The sequence below is a fragment of the Eupeodes corollae genome, chromosome 3 (assembly GCF_945859685.1).
Source record: "Eupeodes corollae chromosome 3, idEupCoro1.1, whole genome shotgun sequence".
In the NCBI taxonomy this organism is placed as follows: Eukaryota; Metazoa; Arthropoda; class Insecta; order Diptera; family Syrphidae; genus Eupeodes; species Eupeodes corollae.
In genome coordinates, this window is record NC_079149.1 from 45,225,601 (window position 1) to 45,245,051 (window position 19,451).

At 32.0% G+C, this 19,451-nt stretch overlaps 1 protein-coding gene across 4 annotated transcripts in view; it reads right to left on the bottom strand.

Annotated features, from left to right (window-relative positions):
• LOC129952911 (homeotic protein distal-less) overlaps nucleotides 1-19,451 on the bottom strand; it is a 114,548-nt gene that overhangs the window by 88,477 nt on the left and 6,620 nt on the right. For all 4 annotated transcript variants that reach the window (XR_008782414.1, XM_056065881.1, XM_056065882.1 and 1 more), the window contains exon 2: nucleotides 6,434-6,612. Coding sequence is in view for 3 of the 4 variants with exons in the window: in XM_056065881.1 (XP_055921856.1) it covers nucleotides 6,434-6,612 (179 nt within the window). In the remaining variant the exon portion in view is untranslated. The remainder of the gene's footprint in view (nucleotides 1-6,433; nucleotides 6,613-19,451) is intronic.

Below are 19,451 nucleotides of genomic sequence, written 5' to 3' on the forward strand. Positions count from 1 at the left end.
TTGTATACCTTTTTAAAGTCTATGACCGCTTTTTTAAGTAATAATTATACACAAAAAATCAATTTATATGTAAATTATGTATTCTATTTGCTTCTTTGTCTAACATTTAACACACAAAAAATACAAACTAATATAAAAACTTTAAACAATAATTAAATTTAAGTTTCGGTTTACCTGCACTAAATAAATAAACCCGTCTATATATTTTAAATTAAACTTGAAAAAGTTAACTATATAAAATCTGCATATATATGTATACCCACAAATACCATAAGTCAAAGATAGAAAGAGAAAGAAGTATTTACTCTATACAAATATAAAGTCAATGCACTTTATATACCCCCTTTCGAAGCCCCCTTTCGAAGCCCCCCTCACTTCAGGTCTACTTCTTATGGCGGATGCGTTAAGGCAGCCGACGACGCGACAAGCGGTGTCGAATGAAAAATATTTTTTCATATCAAAAGCTAGTAAATAATTAATTACGCCAAACGAAAGTGTAATTACCGTAATAATAATTACACAGTAGCAATAAACTTTGTATGAATTTTATGTCGGCAATGTGTGTGCGTGCGTGAGTGAGGCTTTGGCGCGAAATCGTCCACAAACACACACTCGAAGCCTGGATGGATGGATGGCGATGGATTGGAATGGATCTGATGTCGGCGGTTTTAAGTTTGCTATCTCCTGATAGCTCCTGGGAGTGTAGACCTTTTTTTTTTCCACACAAAACTTTTTGAATTTAAAGGTAATTTTTTATTTAAGAGTGAAAAGGTTAACCCCTCTGCCTTCAGTTGAGTTCCGTAGTTTTATTTATAGCGGGTATTAAACAACATGTTGTGTGGACCACCTTGAGGCACATGCGCAACGACTATGCCTGATATGCATTCAGCTGCTCCGTTCGATACCACAAACAGCACATACCGATATACCTATACCTTGCCTACCCATTGCAATTTTTTTTACAGCCTTTATTGGATGCCACCTTCGGGCTAAATTAAGCTACAAAACTCGATATGATGATGATGAGGGAGAGGCATAGGCTCAAGCACAGACCCAGGCCTAAGCCCAGTCGCAAAGCGCAAGCCGGTATATCTACCTACCTACCTACCGTTGCTCCTTGTCTAACAAATTGAAACACACAAATCGAATGCAATAAATTTTGTTAATTATCACACCCGCGCTCACACAAACTACTTGGTGGTGTTTTTTTTTTATTTAACGGTAGAGAGTAGGTATGGACAAGAGATTACGACGACGACGAGGCATAATCATCGGGCGGTATGGAGAGTGTTGCGGTTGCGGGCCGCCAGCCTGCCTGCCTGATGGTTGAATGAATGAATTGTATCTATTGGATACCTGTGGGTTTGTATTTATGCCTATACTCGTAGGTAAATGTTATTGATGTTGGGGGAGGGGGAGTGTAGGTAAGTAGTAGGTATAGCAATTCAATTTTTAAATTGTTATAATTTTGTTATAAATGAGGTGCTAATCATATGTTATTTTGCCGGTTTTGTACTTGAATTGTTGATATGTGTTTTCTTTTTGCTGTAGATTTGTACCTTTACTTAATGATGGTTTTATTTCAGCGAGTTATTGCATTTGCCTTAAAGTAGTTATAGGAAGTTGTACTTTTGTACACACACACACACACAGAAGGCCATCAGGTTTATGAAATTTTTGTTTGAGTTTAAAGAAGTGCGCTTAAGTTATGAATGGGAAAAAGTGTGAAATGTAAAACTTATGAAAGTAGATATAATAAAATGAATGTTGTTGTGAAATACCATGAATTGTAGAGAGTGCTTTCGCGTAAGACAGGTATTTACTATGGTACCTCTTACTACTCGTATACCAGTGGTAAATGAAATGAAGGATGATATATGTATTTGTATTTGTATTCATTTATTTCAAAAATAGCTTACAAGGTAGGAATTGAGTCTTATAAAGTGTTGCAAGCCCTTACCATAATTTCAGAGTTCGAATACAAATTATATACCTAAGACTTCTATTTACATAAATTTATATAAAGAAAAGGAAATTGAACATCAATTATTTCCCAAATAGTTGGAAAGTAAAAAATTCAAATCTACTTATGCTTCTTATTCTTCTCATAACGATGAGCAGAGAGTTCCAAAGGCATACAATATGAATACAGTGAAGTTCACACCCGTACAGCACAATTGGAAGTATAAGGGCCTTAGCAAATAGCAGTTTAGTTTTGAACGGGATGAAATTTCGAGTGATTTGAAGAAGGCGGAGACTTCCATAGACTTTACTAATGGCACTATTAAGGTGGTCATCCCAAGTGAGAGTGCGATTGAATACTGATTTCACAAGGTTGGGGCGGAGATCTTTCTTTCTTGACCACTGTGAAATGCGAAGCAGATTCTCGTTCATTAAAGCTACGGCACCATTTTTAGCCCTTAAAGGTAGACTTATCAGGAGCTGCACATCATCAGCATAAAGATGAACTAAACAATGTTAAGCAACTTGCGGTAACTCATTTATGTAAAGTGAGAAGAGGATTGGTCCAAGGACAGATCCCTGTGGCACTCCACTCAAAACATTGAGAAAGTGGACGAGTATCTATTGGCCACCACGCATTGCTGCCTTCCGCTGACATAAGAAAGAACAAGGACTCTAAAGAAAACCCAAAGTTAATTCACAGCGTTCTACAAAGAATATAGTGCTTCACAGTATCAAAAGCCTTTGAATGATCTTACAGTGTTAGCAATGTAACATGATTACTGCTCATTGCCATTCTTATTTCATCAGTTACAAAAAGTAAGGCGGATGTGGAGCAGCCCATAGGTTGTTGATTGTAAGATATTTTTGGATCTGCCCCAAAATAGTTTTTTCAAACACCTTCGAAAGAAACGAAAGAATGGCAATTGACCGAAATTCTGTAGCAGTACCTATTTGCTTTTTAGGTATGGGAATAATCTTTGCCTTCTTCCATTCTAAAGGAATCTTGGAAGTAGTCAATATGCTCTTAAATATGTAGGTTATATAGTGCAGTACATATGGAAGCAGTAGTCTCAAGAACTTAGCGTCTATTTGGTTCAGGCCAGTAGCATTAGATTTAATCGATATCATTATACGTGTATAAACATTATGGAAAATCTTCCAAACTAGGAAAGTTTTGAAGACGTTTTATCAAAGTATTTCTAAGTTTTTCACATAAATTAGTTCCCGATAGAAACAAGACAATATGCAGGCTTTAAGGACTATTCACTTAAAAGTGATAAACGAAAATGTTTGTCGCGAATTTTTACGAACTGTCAAACTCAATTCAAGTTCCATATACGATCCAAACTTCACCGAATAAAATTTCTAATCCAAAAATGTAATTCTCGTCTTTTTTGTGCATTTGTTATGAAGAATAAAAACAAGCCATGTGAAGGAAATGTCACAATGGGCGAATATTCGTTAAATTTTGTTCGATTTTGACTCTCATGTGAATAGTCCTTTAAGTTAAATATTACAGAGACGGAAATTAACTGCTAATGGCCACGTTTTCTGGCATGGTGGTTAGTGCGAAAGACTTTAATTCTTAGCGTATGGGTTCAATCATTGTCTATGAGAAATTAAAAAACCTTCCAAGTCTAATTTTTGTCATAAAAAGTGCTACTCAAATTAACAGTTCCGATTCTGCATAGAAAACTGTAGGTCTCGTTTAAACGGTTTTGTATACCTTTAATATGCCAAAGACACAGTGTGAGCATTAAGAAAAGAGTGAAGTGTTATATAGGAGGTGTCGATGTACGAGTACAATGATTTTGAATTCCTGAACATTGCAATGACAGAGAAAGATAGAGCGTGGCGAGGCATTTCGCATTCACGTAGTGCGGCTAAGAAATGAGTCTCTGTATTTCATAGTACGGCCGAAGTTGGGCGGAAGAGCTGAAGGGTAAACTGATGGGCATTCCTAGAAGCGGGGGTTTTACGATTAAATTATTTAAGGGGAGGAATGCAACTGGCTATTTCAAAAGAGTATAGTCTGTTAAAATAACGGTAAAAAAGAGTGAGACAAGAAACTTTACGACAATGTTCGAGTGACGTAATTGAGTTGTTGATGTTCATGTCGCCAATCAATTTAAAAGGTCTTCTTTCAATACTGTCCAAGAGGTTTAAATAAGTTACTGGAGCACTAGCCCAGAGATGAGAGTTATATTCAAGTTTCGGACGTATATAGGTTTTGAAGATTCTAGCAAAATCAGACCGATAAAAAAATGTCTTGCATCTCCCCATATATCCTGACATTACTCGCATTAAGAAATGGTTGAGAGTTTTAAATCACTAGGCTTTGCTTTTTTTCGAGACTTAGTTAATAAGCTCTATTAACTTTGCGTTTAATCGTTTAAGATTTAAGGTTCGTTTGAAAAATTTAAAACTCAACTCGTGAGGTATAAGTGATAAAGCTTATTTCCGGCTAAACCAGTATGAAGAAAAGCTTATTTGTCATTTGTCTTTTTCAGATTCTTATTATTTATAAGTATTGCAAGCAAGAATTTAAAGGGCTTCACATGACAAAGGAAGCCATTTTTCTTTTAGTTTGAAAAAGATGCCAACAGTGCACAGAAAGCTGAATTCTAATGTGTTATGATTTTTTATTATGCTACAAATCATTGCAAATCATTTGGAATTAAAATGGTTCTAAAAAATGGAGCAACCTGACCTGGCCATTTCATTCGACTTATTTTGCACTTTTGCGCTATTTTTTGTAAGGTTATGTACAATTTCAGGTCTAGGCTTTTAATTCAGCAAATATTGATGATTTTGAAGCCAAAATTCTACGCACTTTTTGCGTAATAAGACTTAGTAAGTTTGGAAAAGTGGTGTAAAATTAGACAGATATGTTGGGGGTTTTGAAACTGAGTTATAGGGCCCATATTATGAAAGAAAGGTTTTTTGAAGAAAGATAGAAAATAGTATTTTTGAAATAAACATTTGAGCCATTCCGTTCAATTGCTTTTATTTTGTTTTTGGAAACGGCTCTGTGTTGAAAAAAAAAACACCCGAAATTTTAGGTTCACTTTGATTGAAAAGATAAACAGGAAACAACCTTTAAGTTGCAAAAACAATTGATTTGGAAAACATGTTTTATCATTGATATGCTAAGCCTGTGTACTTTAATCTCTGGTATGTTTATTAAACTGTCACGTGTAATGTTCGAGTGAATCATGTTGCATATATTAAAAGGCAGATTTACCCACCACACTTCGAAACATATCTTACCCATTCAACTTTTTCATATTTTATATGCTCATATCTGTTACAAGTTAGCATTCACATATTATGTTCAAGTTTTTTCTTCACCTCAAGGTTAAAAGCATCTCAATTGTTATTACAAAAAAAAATTTACAACCTGTACAAAGTTCATCAGGAAAGAGCTTCATTTCTAACAGAAGGTAAGGAATACAGCAAAACAACAACTGACGTTTTGAGATAGACAAACTAGACAGATGTACATATATTTGAACTTCATCAGAAACTATACATCGAAGATACTTCCGTCACTTTTGTATATAAATGATTAATCCAAATGGTTATAGATACACCTAAGACTGTAACTCAGTTTAGATCGTGTCTGAAGTTTTTTTTTTTTTGTTTTCTTTTTTTTAGTTGTTGTGTATTTTGGTTGTTCATAAATTAAACTAACATAACACTTGAATGAATACAAGTTGAGATTTTTCTGCAAGTACGTACTTGAGCATCTTTCAACAAGAAGTACACAACAAGTAGTACAGAACCAAAGCCATATAGAGTGCTGGTGGCAGCTTTAAGGTCGACAATTATTTTTTTTTTTTATTTTTCATATAAAATACATGAAAAGAACTCAATTTGAGGCAAATAAAAAACTCAAGTTAAATGAAATTATTAATGTTATTTAGGGAATAATAAATTGCAAATTTTATAGTTTTAAGTTAGAATACATACAAAAATATTACATAAGAAATACGACCAATTTTTACTTATTAACTTACGGCTTCATTAAAAAGATAGTTAAATAATTGATTATATTTTCATTTGGTATTATTTTTATCTTAAGACTTTTTAAAACTGCCACCAACTCCCTAACATCACAAAGTGTTTTTTTTTCTCATCACGCGCGAATATATTTAAAATTTCATTTTAATTGAAATTTATATGAATACTCGTAACTCTGATACGAACTAAAAAAACGTAATCAAACTCAGAATATTAAGCTCGTGGCAATACTTCAGATTGCACACGAAGTACAAGTAGATACTTAAAAATATCTTTCACTTAATCTCCATTCCCTCCATTCTATCTTTCTTTCTGTCTTATTATTTAAATTATTATTTATACACTCGTATCAATTTCATTTTCTCAACAACAATATTCATATTTTTTCTCTAAGTGTATAAAATGTAGGTGTAGGAGATTTAAATTTGTTGTATATATAACTTACCATCTTTTGGCGGACTTGAACAGGGTGGCGCATAACTGCTTAAGTGATAACTTGACGCATATGAATTTTGATGCATGGGCGGGAATGGATAACCTAAAGCACTACGAGGACTTGGAAAACCGGAATCTTGTCCACCTTGGGGTCCAAAGTGTTGATAACCACTTCGGATAGCACCATAGCTGTAATTAAAAAATAAACATATTTATAAAATAATAATTTAAAACTTTTTAATTTGATTTTATTTTTCATATGTGTTACATTGTAATGGGTGATGTTTAAAAAACTAGATTAGATACCAACAAATTTGAATATACTACATAACTAATGAAAATGTAGTATTTTAACACTTGTCTCATAAAATATATCTCACTTTTTATATTTTGTTTTTTTTTTAGAAGGCAAAATTTTATAATTAAAATACAATGTTTCGTTAAACGTGTTGAACCGTATGTAAATTTAAATCGAATTTATTATGATTCAATTACATTGGTGATTGCTTTTTAAGTTTAGATGGAGTGTTTTTTTTAATGCGTATACGCCCAGCGTACAGTTGCATTACTCTTTTTTTTAGAGATATTAAGACCATTATATTTTTTGTTTTAAATTATATTAACAAATTCAAAAAGTTTATAAATGTCATTGTTACAATGACTTCGAAAAGAATTAAACAAACCGTCTGTTGAAAATTTCAAGAGCATTAAACTTTTTTGGAAAAACTAAAAACACAAACAATTTGTTTACATTAGTTTTTAACTTATTAATTAAGTGTAAAATTTTGTTGTTGAGTTAAAATTGTTAAATTGTTTCTCACTTTAAGTTTAAAATTAATGGAATATATTTGTTTAAATCAAATATTTTGAGCCTTTAGAGTTGTAGTTTGTCGCGTAGTTTGTTTAAAGTCAATAAGCAGTTGTAAGTTAATCCTCTGTCTAATAAATTTTGTGACGATATATTCAAAAATTTAATGAAAAAAAAGTAATCAAAATTAAATTTAAAAATGATTTCAGAATATTTAAAATATATTTTGTAATTTTGTTGATAGTCTTTTTACTTGCGAACTCAAAACTTTGATCAAACATCATATTACGATGGTAGAGAAGTCGAAAAAAGTGGGTCCCGCAATTCCTTTCGTCCGTTCTGTCTGTCTGTCCACGCTCCTACATTCTAAACCATTGGGTAACCTTGGAAGTTAAGGTTTTCAGCAGATTCGCGTTAGGCGTTTTTTTACGGGATGAGTTGTCCTACGATGAGTTGTGTCTTGGGATGAATTGCGCCTTTGTATATACAACGAAAATGGAAACTAGCCTACCGACAAAAACATGATGTGTATTCGATAAGTTCATTCAAATACACAAACCATTTCCCTTGAAATAATATTTTCCGAGTATCTCATATTTTTATTATAATAAAAAAATAAGTTTTTTAAACAAATTGTAAATTAATATTCAATAAAATACAATTCGCATAGTTTACGGAAAACTCTGTTTGTTTTGACAACTTATTTGTTATAATTAATTCCGTGAGAGACGAAAAATGGAGACATGCTAACGAAATAATATTCATGATGATGATTCGTATAGACTTAATTTCTATTCAATCACTAAACAACTGCATAACAAAAATATTTTTAAGAAAAAATGTAAAATTTGTATATATAAAAAAATGTATTTAAATAAAACCGGTCTAACGATTTTCAAACAAAAAAATGAATCATTTTTTACTAAATCACTTATGTTATATGCAAAAGTTATGTATTGACCAGTGTTTTCAAGATAGAAAAATATCAAAATACACTACAAGCAATTAGTTGTTCCATTTCAAAATTTATATCAACTTGTTGTAATTGTAAAAGTCTTTCTTTGCATTTGTACAATAGTAAGTTTTTTTAAAATATCATTTTCGAAATATCTTAACGCCCTGTTTAATATTTAAATTACACATTTATATATCTTGAACATTTATTTTTTTTAATAAATGAAAAGGGTCTTAGTTATTAAAAAAAAGACATTTTGTAATTATTCAATTCTTGACTTTTAAGAAATACATTTTTTTTCGTTTAATATAAATTTTAAAGTCAAAAAGAACTTAACCAATATCCAAATCATCCGACGAACGCTTATAGCCGAAACTTTAATATTATAACCAAAGTAAAAAGGTACATTCCCTCGGAAGCAAAAACAAGTTACCTACTTACGTGATTAAAAAAGCGAATTTAAAAAGAGAATGGAAAGATATGTTTTCAATATTAAAATGGGCTTTGCAAACTCATACTATTTCCTTTTAAAGCTTTTTGATTGAATATTTTACATATTGTAACTTACGATAGACTTGTACTTGATCTTTGTCAATAAATTTGTTAGAATAATGTTTTTATATGCGACTTAGTACTTAGTACTTATTGCTTTAACATCTAAAAAAAGTGTAATATTTCAAAATTTAGAAAATAAACAGTTTTTAGTGCACATTTTACTAAAATGAAAACTAAAATGTCGATGCAACTGGTTGTTAGGTTAGAGCCTGGTAAAATTATAATACATCAAAGCAATCTTCATATTTACAAATATATATAACTAGTCAAAGAGATTTTGTGCCTAAAAATTAAATTGCATTTTTCCGATGAGATTTGATGGCCTTTATTCGAATCCGAATCCGAAAATTATTCTATCAAGTCAGATTTTTGGGAGATAACTTTTCAAAGTCTTTCTCAATTCATAAAGTATTTTGTTTTCAATACAATTCCTTATTTTCAATATTTAGTGTAAATATTTGTAGTATTTCAAGAAATATACATATGATTTTAGATTTAACATGTCTCACACAAATTTTTAAGCAACGTTCAACGGATTTGGACAGAAATAGGCAAAACGGTTTGAAATAAATTTCTGTTTTTGTAACGAATCCGTACTGTAACATTTACATAATAAAAAAATTGTTTTTAAATTTGTAGTTTTGGCGGCCCATCGCGTCCATTTTTGGTGACATTTGTCAAATCGTTTGATTATTTTCCAGTTATTTTCCGAGTAAGCCTATTCCTCGCCGGGCACAAGAACTCGGCCTTTCACAGACTTCAACTTGGCGAATTTTCAGTCGGGACTTGAGAATACACCCGTACAAGATCCAACCGATCCAGCAGCTCAAAGCTCATGACCAGAGACAACGCCATTTGTAAGCTGACTGGGCTTCGAATCATTTGGAAGAAGACTCTAATTTTGGCTGAAAAATCATCTTTAGTGACGAGAGCAAACTTGCCGAATATGGGACGACACCAACCTTCGCGATGTCCACCAGGTGAGAATGCATCCTTATAAAGTTACCGTTTGGTGTAGATTTTGGTCCGTACTTTTTTGAAAACGTTAACGTTAAACCGTTAACAGCGAACGCTAACTAATTTCGTATGTCCTAAATTAGACCATATGGACCTAGGACGGCACTACGTGCCACACAGAAAACTCCACTATATCTACACAAAACATTCACCCGCTCTTATTGAAAAACCCTACATAAAAATATTAGTAAAAACGGGTATTTTTGAAATTTGAGAAGACTTTTAAAATTGAAGTTCGAAATCAGTACTAAAAATCAATTCCAAAACTGAGAATTTCCAGAAAAAAAAAATTTGGACTTTGCAAAATCATCGTACAGCTTAATATTGAGTTTTAACATAAACTTTAAAACCCTCTTTTTAGTTGACTTTTCAATTTTTAAACGAGCATATTTAAAAAAAAAACTGATGTGATAGAAATACTTTAAAGGCTTGATTAATTTTAAGTACAATTTAGTCCTTTTAATTAATTCTGGTGATTTTTAGTTCTCCTGATTCTTCGTCTTCAAACCCCTTGCTTGAAAATCTGTTTTATTAAAATCCTGACTATGAACATAATAACCTTAAATAAAGAAATAAATAAATTGGGTGGCTCAACAGTCCGTTTGAGAACTCGGACCTAGTGACTGACAATTCTCAATCATTCCTGTGTGCGAGTACTGTTGTCAGGGATGGAGGGGACCTACAGTTTTAAGCCGAATCCGAACGACAAATTTGAGTAGTACCTCTTGCGAGGAATTGACAAATTTTCCAAGAGTAATTCTTGTCATGAAAAGTGAATCAAATGTGTGACACTTTATTTGAAGAAGTTGAAAAGCCTTAAAAAAGGTTCTAACATTCGTTCTAAAGTTACAAAAAGGTTAGTTAATTTCCATGGCTAGCTGAAATTAATTGCTTTAGTATATAACTTCTTTAGTTAAAATATTTGTAAAAAAGATAACATTTCCTTTTGGAAGCAAATTTTTGAAAACAAATTTTCTATTTATCTGATATCGAGCCTTTAACTAATTTTGAACAAATTCGGCGGATCGCAGATTGATGGTTTTAACTTGATCGCTTACCAAAAGAGATGCGAGTCTAAATCTGCTTATGCTACCCGTGTTTTGTTGGAAAATCTATCAATAGTATAGTAGGATTTTACACGAATAACAAAAACAATATCCGCAGTATGAATACTACCGATAAAAGTTAAAGTAGAATCTTATTATGGATGGGTGTTTGCGTTTATACGAGTCTCTAATGGATCTTATGTGATTTCATTCTCAAATGTTGGTACGATTGATATTGCATTTGTTTGTCGATGGCTTTGTTCGATGAGTAGTTGTGCATTTGGAATCATGTGTTTTCCATTGGAAAAAAAATCAATCTGTTACTGTTGATATATAGTTTTGTTAATGAAAATGGACTTACTGGGCTTATTTTGCAAGAGAAAACAATAGAGAAGATAATTAAGTTAGGTTTAATAAATCCTTTTGGTGTTTCCACCGCAGATTATTCTGGCAAATATTTAATTGTATCAACTTTTGATTACTGCGGATCGTTTTTTGGCAATGTCTCACTGTACTATGCTGCTATTTCTAAATACAACGAACGTGATAACTTAAATAAAGATTTGAAACAGGACGTTGTTTTTGTTTTAAATTAAATATGTGTCCGACTCGTTTCGAAAACTTTAACAATAAAATAGAATTTTCGAGACATAACTGAACCAAAAGGGATATTTTCCAGATCTTCAGATAAGATATAATTTCAAAGTAACGTCTCCATTTCACTTAAATTTAAAACATATTCGATTAATAAAAAAAATTAAAATTGCTTTAATGCATAGTGCAATAAACAAATGTCCTTTTTTTAAAACAAAAAAAAGAAGATATAAAATCTACCACACCTAGGTACGAAAAAATTTGTAAAAACTTGTATTTGTCACCAAATGCAAACGCTCCTTTCTTTTTTTGTGTTGTTGTTGCTGTTATAATATCTTACCTATGTACACACATACTTATATATTTAAATAATTGTTCTGTTGGTGTTAGGACTAAAATGTTTGTTATCCTTGTATCACATTATTGGTAGGTATATACCGCGATGGCCATTGTGGATAAAACAAAAACTAAAAAAAAGGAAACATATTGGTCAATGGTTGCGTGCCATTGTCGCTGTCGGCTATCCGCTATCCGCTATCCGCTATCGCTATCGCTTTTAGTGCGCGGTCGAACTCTAAGGTTCATATCTACATTATATTGAAAAGGAAGAACGAAAAAGTATTTTCTGAACAGGAGGAGGAAAACATGCTAGTTTAACACTTTGAATTGTGGGAATATGTAGCAAAGGTTATTCTATAGATATGAAGCACGACTAAGGGTAGAACACGTAAAAGCTGTTGGTTGATTTTTATTTTTTTTTATAACTTTATTTCTCTCTGTCTCCTTGTTTACTTATATAAATTTTATTCAAGAAAATCGATGGACAGAAGAAGGAAGCAATCAACCTCATAAAACGGCTAGGAGTTTTCACTATTGCTCTCATCAAAAGCTTTTTCAAGGATAAACTAAGCAACCAAACGGTTCTAAAATTGACATTTTCCCAATTTTATTTATTTATTTAAGCCACACAGAATATCTTGTAAGTAAGGCACTTAGTCACTTAAGTTCCACTTTGTTGAAAAAAAAATTATACATTGTCAATTAAAATTCTTGACAATAAATTGTAAACATTTTCATCTTCAATTAAAAATGAAATTTTAAGTATTTTATTAAAAATCGCCCTTTGGAATTTCTGTTCCAAAAACGACACCTGCTTTGATTTAATTTATAATCCAGCACTGTAAATGTCCAATGTCCAACTTTCAACAACCCTTTTTCTATTTTCTATTCATGTTTTATGCCCTGGAAACATATGTGTATGTATATTCAACATCTAGGATATCTATAGATACATAAAATGCTGATATAAAATACCAAGAAGCACGTATGAGGTCTATAAATCGAGCTTATAACTTATTTCACTTGTCTCGTTCCTTGGGTTAATAAATTATTTTCACTTTTAAATTTCCATTTATGGTGCGAGAGGCTGGCTGATTGAAGAGAAATCAGCGCAATATACGGTCGAATAGGACAGGACATATACGAGGAGTTATTTCTTTATGTATACTATTCAGCCAGAGGGGGCTATATACCTCCTATAGATCCTAGAGCCTATGGAAACACCATCAGGTGCCCTTCGTTCGCAGTTTAGAAAAAAAAAAACTTGAAGGAAGGTTTAACGTCTTCTTTTTTATTGTGGTTTATAGGCTCTTATGCATATAAAGTGTTAAATATATGTTTGTAGGTGTATACATACAGGTATAAGGAGAGTTCTATAAAAAAACAAGGACTTTTATACACTTGCAGCTGGAGGCCTTTTATGTATAACTTTTTTTTTGTATCTTATAATTGTGATGAACGAACAAGTAAGCCAACAGTTCTTGGTTAACATAAAAATGTCAAATTGACAATTAAAATCAATAATATAAAAAAGAAAACTTAAAGAAATCTATTAAAAAAATTCCACCTTATAATCATCACAGGGACACAATGTAACAATAATCGAATAATTAATGAAACGATTTTGGTTTTTATGCTCCTTTCTAAGCTTCATCCTTCATCTTCGTCTGGCGTATAATAAATTTTAAAAATAAAGTAAATTACTTAGAAAAAACTGTTTCAATCAAATTGACTGTTAAGATGCGTGCGGATGACAATTTGTGATTAAACAAGTAGACAGCGGCTTTTAAAAACAATTCAAAACGCATGAAAATAACTTGACAGTTTTGCGAGGGATGTAAAATAGTGGAAAATATGCAACGATTGTCATTGCCGCTAATTGTTTCATTATTGTTTTCATGTCAAAATTTGTCCAAGAATTTACCATTTTTTATAAAACAATTTTGTTCAATTTTTAAATGACATTTGACAACCTTCAGTTGAAGTACTGGAATATTCATGAATGACGCAAATCTATAATTGAATATCTTTGATGAAATTCTTTTAAGGAATGCAGTAGGATCTTATTTCAAAATATGTTTCAAATTTTCACACAAAATTGTGCAATTTTTCAGGACGGTTTTATTAGAAAAACAGTTGCAACGGAATAACTTCTGATGAAAAAAAATACAGTGCATTCTCGATTATCGAAACTAATTAAAACAAGGGTGGTTGCAATGACCGAGGTTGTTGCAATAACCGAGTAAATTTCTTCTTAGGCTCAATTTGAGATGCAAACTGAAATTCAGAAAATCAACACTTATAGATTCTAAGACAACTCAAGTTAATTGTTCTTTTGTCGACCGATGGTTTATTGCAATTGAACTTAGAATTGAATTGTAGTACTGAAAGCTTGTATTGCAGTTTCAGCCCTTATTTTTTGAGCAGGAATCTCAACTTCGGACCCACTTTCATTTGATATTTCACCTGTTTCACTGTCTTCGTAGATTTCCTCATAGTTGTAAATGATTTCGCGTACCCAATCAAACGTTTCTTCATTGTAAATGATTTCGTTGACAGAAATTTTTCGGAAGAGAGTTGATATGGATTCTACGACTGAGTGTCGTAGCACGAACTGTGCTCAAAGGTAGCTCATCTTCCCAATCATTATGAGAGGCCATCAACACAATCCAATACTTTTTTATTGAATCAATCTGCAATTCCTTCCATGTGTTCGATAGAAGGCAAATTGCATTTCGAAGTTTTCATGCCTTGATTTTTAATTCAAGTTCTAATCCCTCACATCTAACTTAGAACGCCAATAGACTTTTTTTGAAGCGCAATTTTGTAAATTTATAAAGTTCTGGCCCATTGGCTGAAGAATAGCAATAGAAGTTGCCGGAAAACACATAGATAAGTTGCACTTATGGAATCAATTTTTTTGAAGAAGCTGTTACGAAAATCGAGGACTTGTGTGAATTGGGAACGTACTATAATATGTTTCAAAACAAGGCAATACAACAAAATTAACAATAATAGACCTATTGCTAAACTTTATTGCATTCCAAAACTTTTTGAAAGCTGAGTTTATGATTCCGTTTATTTCCATTGCAAGCATTTATCCTCCCCCGCTCAACATGGCTTTCTTAAAGGTAGATCCAGTACGACTACCTTAATTAAATTTATATCCAAAGTTTTGTCCCGAGAATGGCAAATAAGTTGATGTTGTATACACTGATTACAGAAAGCCTTTGATAAAATATCCCATAAGATAATTTATCTCAAACTAAGAGCCCTAGGCTTTCCATCTATATTTATAAACTGGAAAGATAAGCTCCTATCTTGCGAATAGAACTTATAGAGTCTTTTTCCGTAACTCAGTCTCCAGTCCTATACGAGCAACTTCTGGAGTCCCACAAGGTTGTCACTTTGGCCCCCTTCTCTTCGTCTTATCTGTTAACGATGTCTGTCTTAAATGAAAAGACTCAGATATCGTAATGTTTACTTCATCTGATTCCTTACTTTTACAAAATGATCTTAATATCTTTTTTCTTTGGGGCATGCACAATTTCCTAGAGTTAAATGTAAACAAATGATCTTTTCGAGCCAACAAATCCCATCTAATAGTGTTTACTACTTCCTTAATGATTCTATTAGCGATCTTGGTATTATGAGTGACAAACACTTGAATTTCCATTCTCATTTTGACCAAATTATTAATAAAGCTAAAAGATATCTCGGTTTTATTAAGAGATGGTCAAAAGAATTTTTCAACCCATATGGAAACTAAAGTGCTTTGCATTTCCCTATAGTCATCTTGAATATACATGCCAAGTACGGTGCCCCTGTTATGAAAACCATTCACTCAAAGACGTTTCGTTCGATTTGCCTTACGTGGCCTCCCTTGGGATGATACATCCAACTTGCCTCCTTATGCCGATAAACTAAAACAGATAGGTTTGCAGTCCTTATATATTAGACGCAAAAACGCTGATATATTATTTGCTCACCAATTGTTAATGGACAATATAGATTCCCCAGCACTCCTGATGGATATTTATCTTAACACCAAGCCTCGAAATCTGCGATCTGTATCCCTCTTCTATATCCCTCATCATCGAACTAATTATGGGCACTTTGAACCAATGTCCAGAACTCTTCGTCACTGCATCGCAGCTATGCTACTCTTCGACTTTTCCAAACATTTCCAAATCCCATCTGAAAGATACCCTTTACTTTTTCCCTTTTTTGAATCCGAATTCCTCGCCGCTTTTAATTTTAAGTCTAATAGTTCTTGTACATTAAAAAACTATTATGTGGGCCTTAGAGCCATGAATCTTAAGCAAGTGTTAAGTATATCTTGTATTAAGCTGAATAAATAAATAATATTCCACGCAAAGTTGTATCAATTTTCCGAACAAAAGAAATTTGTCAATATTTTTTAAAAACCCGACATCACAAAAGTCCTTAGAGAGTACAATCACCTTTTTTCTAGCCTGTGTTAATTAATTTTTGTTGTACTTCGAAAATGTTAAAACTGTAAGCTTTTATAGAAGATATTCAAAATATTTTAGTTGTCAATCTGTTAATTTTTTAGCAGATTTCTGTAAATTTTTGCTGTCGGACAAAGTTAGAATTCAAGTAGAAAGTATAGACAGTTCAAATCTATTTCAATTTTGCAACTTTTAGTTTTTAAAATTTCAACATTGTTATTTTAAATTTACACCACTGATTCCATTCAGAATTTTCAAGAAACAATCATTTCAGAAAGGTTTAAATTATTTCTTTAGTTAAGGGACCTTTCAATTATGAGTTTTATAGATGTTAAACATTTCTAGTTTTTACTATTGGAGTCTTTAGTGCCCTTATCCGATGTGTAAACAACTTTAAATCACAATATTCTTAATCATAGATGAAACATAAATACCTCAGCTTGGATTTTAGACTGCTTATTGTTTGCAAGTAAAATGAATTATAAATGGTCTAGAAACGTTTGATAATATCAATTAACATTATAAGTTACTAGCGGCCCGTCCCGGCTTCGCACGGGTAGACATAAATAGGTACAGATATTTAAGTTAAAAGCATGGTAATTAAAACGAAAATGAATCACTTGATTAGAAACAAATTGTATGCTTACCTATCTTAAAGCCTTCCTGTACACTATGTTGGCTGTAGTGTTTGTAGGTGGCAGCAAAACATATTGATTTTCAGGAGAAAATACTCGAGAAAGTGCCACATACAATTGCGCGTGGAGAAAGAACTCTTTCCTTAAGTCAATAGCAACTATGGAGAAAGTGTGGCCTTGGGATTTATTTATTGTTAGGGAAAAAGGATATCTTTAAAGGGAACTCTAACCTTTTAAAAGATATGGACAAATCAGTTGGTATCATCGGAATCCGAGGAACATGTAAGAGCTGACCGGCAGCGGGACCCGTAATGATCAATAGTCTTGTAACATTACACATAGAGGGAGGGCTTAAATTTATTAAAATCATAACAGGCGTACCTATTTTTAATTTTAGTTCCTGAGGTGGCGAACCAGCAGGATTGAGGGAATTTAAAAATCCTGTGGATAGTGCACTGTATATTCGATGTTGCACACGGTGTCAACAGATTTGTGACATTTAAAATCTATTTGTACTTTTTCAATAATAATTTTGTTTATCTCATTTACTGAGTCGTTTCTTTGTGGCCGCCGCCGGCATGTATTTTTATTTTACTTTCATGATATCTTTTAAATGAAATATCCGATTTCAATAATTCAAAAAGTAATCATCAGGTATTGAGACACTCTTGAATATAAAATTATTTATTTGGATAAAATTTTATAAATGGTATGGATAACACGGTCTGATTTTGATCGGCATTTCTATCAATTAGTTGAATGTAAAAATGTAGTTATAGTGACATAACTACAATAGTTAGACATATGGTCTCGCGAAGTTTTTTGTAGATATTGATATATTCTATAATATTGTCAAACATTTGTTGTCCTTTCATTAATACCCTTCGCAGCGTATGCGATGAAAGACATTTTATGGCTAATTTTTTCACACCTTCGGTTGGTTTTGAAAGCAATTTCTAAAGATTTCTACATAAATCTAGTATTAATTATAGTCTCAGTCAGTGAAAATGTAGCTTTCTAATAAAAAAAGAATTATTAAAATTGGTCCAGTACTTTTTGAGTTTATTCGTTCCATACAAAAAAACAAATCTTTTCTTTTTATAATATTAGTGTAGATAAAATATTTATCCAAGACTCAAAAACATCTTTTAAATGATTATACATGAGATTTAACTTTTTCAAAACTGTTTTGAAATAACACTTTTATACTTTCATTCAATAATCTGATACTAACAATGAAAACTTATGAATTTATAATTCAAAGTACTTTGAAGAATATTTAACATGGATTTAAAATAATTTCCGAAAATTTATCAACTTTTTGAAACCGTATTTTTCCAATATTTTTCCCAAACTGTGTTTCACTTGGGTGTGTTTCGCTATTAGTTTGAAGATTTTGTATAGAATAAAATATGTAAAAGATACAAAACCGTCGGTTTAGAAAAAAAATCACTGATAAAATAAATTTTTGAGTGATTTAGATTTAAACTAAGAATTTTGAAGACTTTTCGATATATCTTTGATCAAACTTAACAATTTATTTAAACCATTATAATTTTGTTTGCTTTTAGTGATTTTTTACCTTTAAAACCGACGATTTATTTCAATTAAATATATTTCAGTTTTAGGAATTAAAATAATTTGAGTTTTAGGACCACAAAAAGTTTTTGAACGGATACATTTTTGTTTTAACAATTTTATTTAACAATTTCAAACAATATTCAGTCTTTTGAAAATAAGACCTCTTTTAATATTATGAAAAACTAGCTTTTACCCTCGAGTTCATCCGCATTAGATAGTTTCTTTTCTATAGTAGTATGCGAAAAACCCGGAGCTGTACTTTTGTGTATAAATGTTTTAACTGTGTCGAGATGGGATGGGGCCATAACTAGTGTGATTGTCATAGGCTAGGTTAGGTTAATACATTTTAAGAAGAAGATACGTTACTGCAATAATTTTTATATACGACGTTTTTTTGTTTTTCCTTCCTTGGGCATACCGTAAAGATTTTGTGGGTTTGAGACTCAGGAGCACGCTACATATAATTGTTCATGGGAAAAACAGTTTGAGCTTTATTTATTGTTATTGCAAATACGGCTTTCAGAGGAAACTGCACTCATTTAAACTAAAACGGCAAATCGGTTGGAATTATCGGAATGCGAGGAATTTAAATATTTTAAATATCCTTTGCTATTCAAGTCTTGATTATAGCTTTTATAGTTTTTCGTCCTAGGTGAGTAATCTGTAGCCGTTTACCATTACATAACTATGGTGCTTCAAGATTCCTCATTAACAGGACTGAAACACCAACCTTCAATCTCAACTTATGAGAAGGTACCCCTGATAATTCCAAAGAATTAAGAAACTCTATGGGTTATGATGTTACTTGCTCCGTGTCCATAACGTTCTAAATCATTAAGTTTTTAAGAAACAAATAAATTTACACGACAAATAAAATATTTGGATTTCTCTGAATTTAAATGCATCTGACAACGGCGTGCTTTTTCGTAACAATTTTATCCGAATACCATTCAAATCTTTGGTAATTTAGGAGTGAAAGCGATTAGATTCCCCAGATAGTACTTTTTAACATGTGAAGGCGTTGTT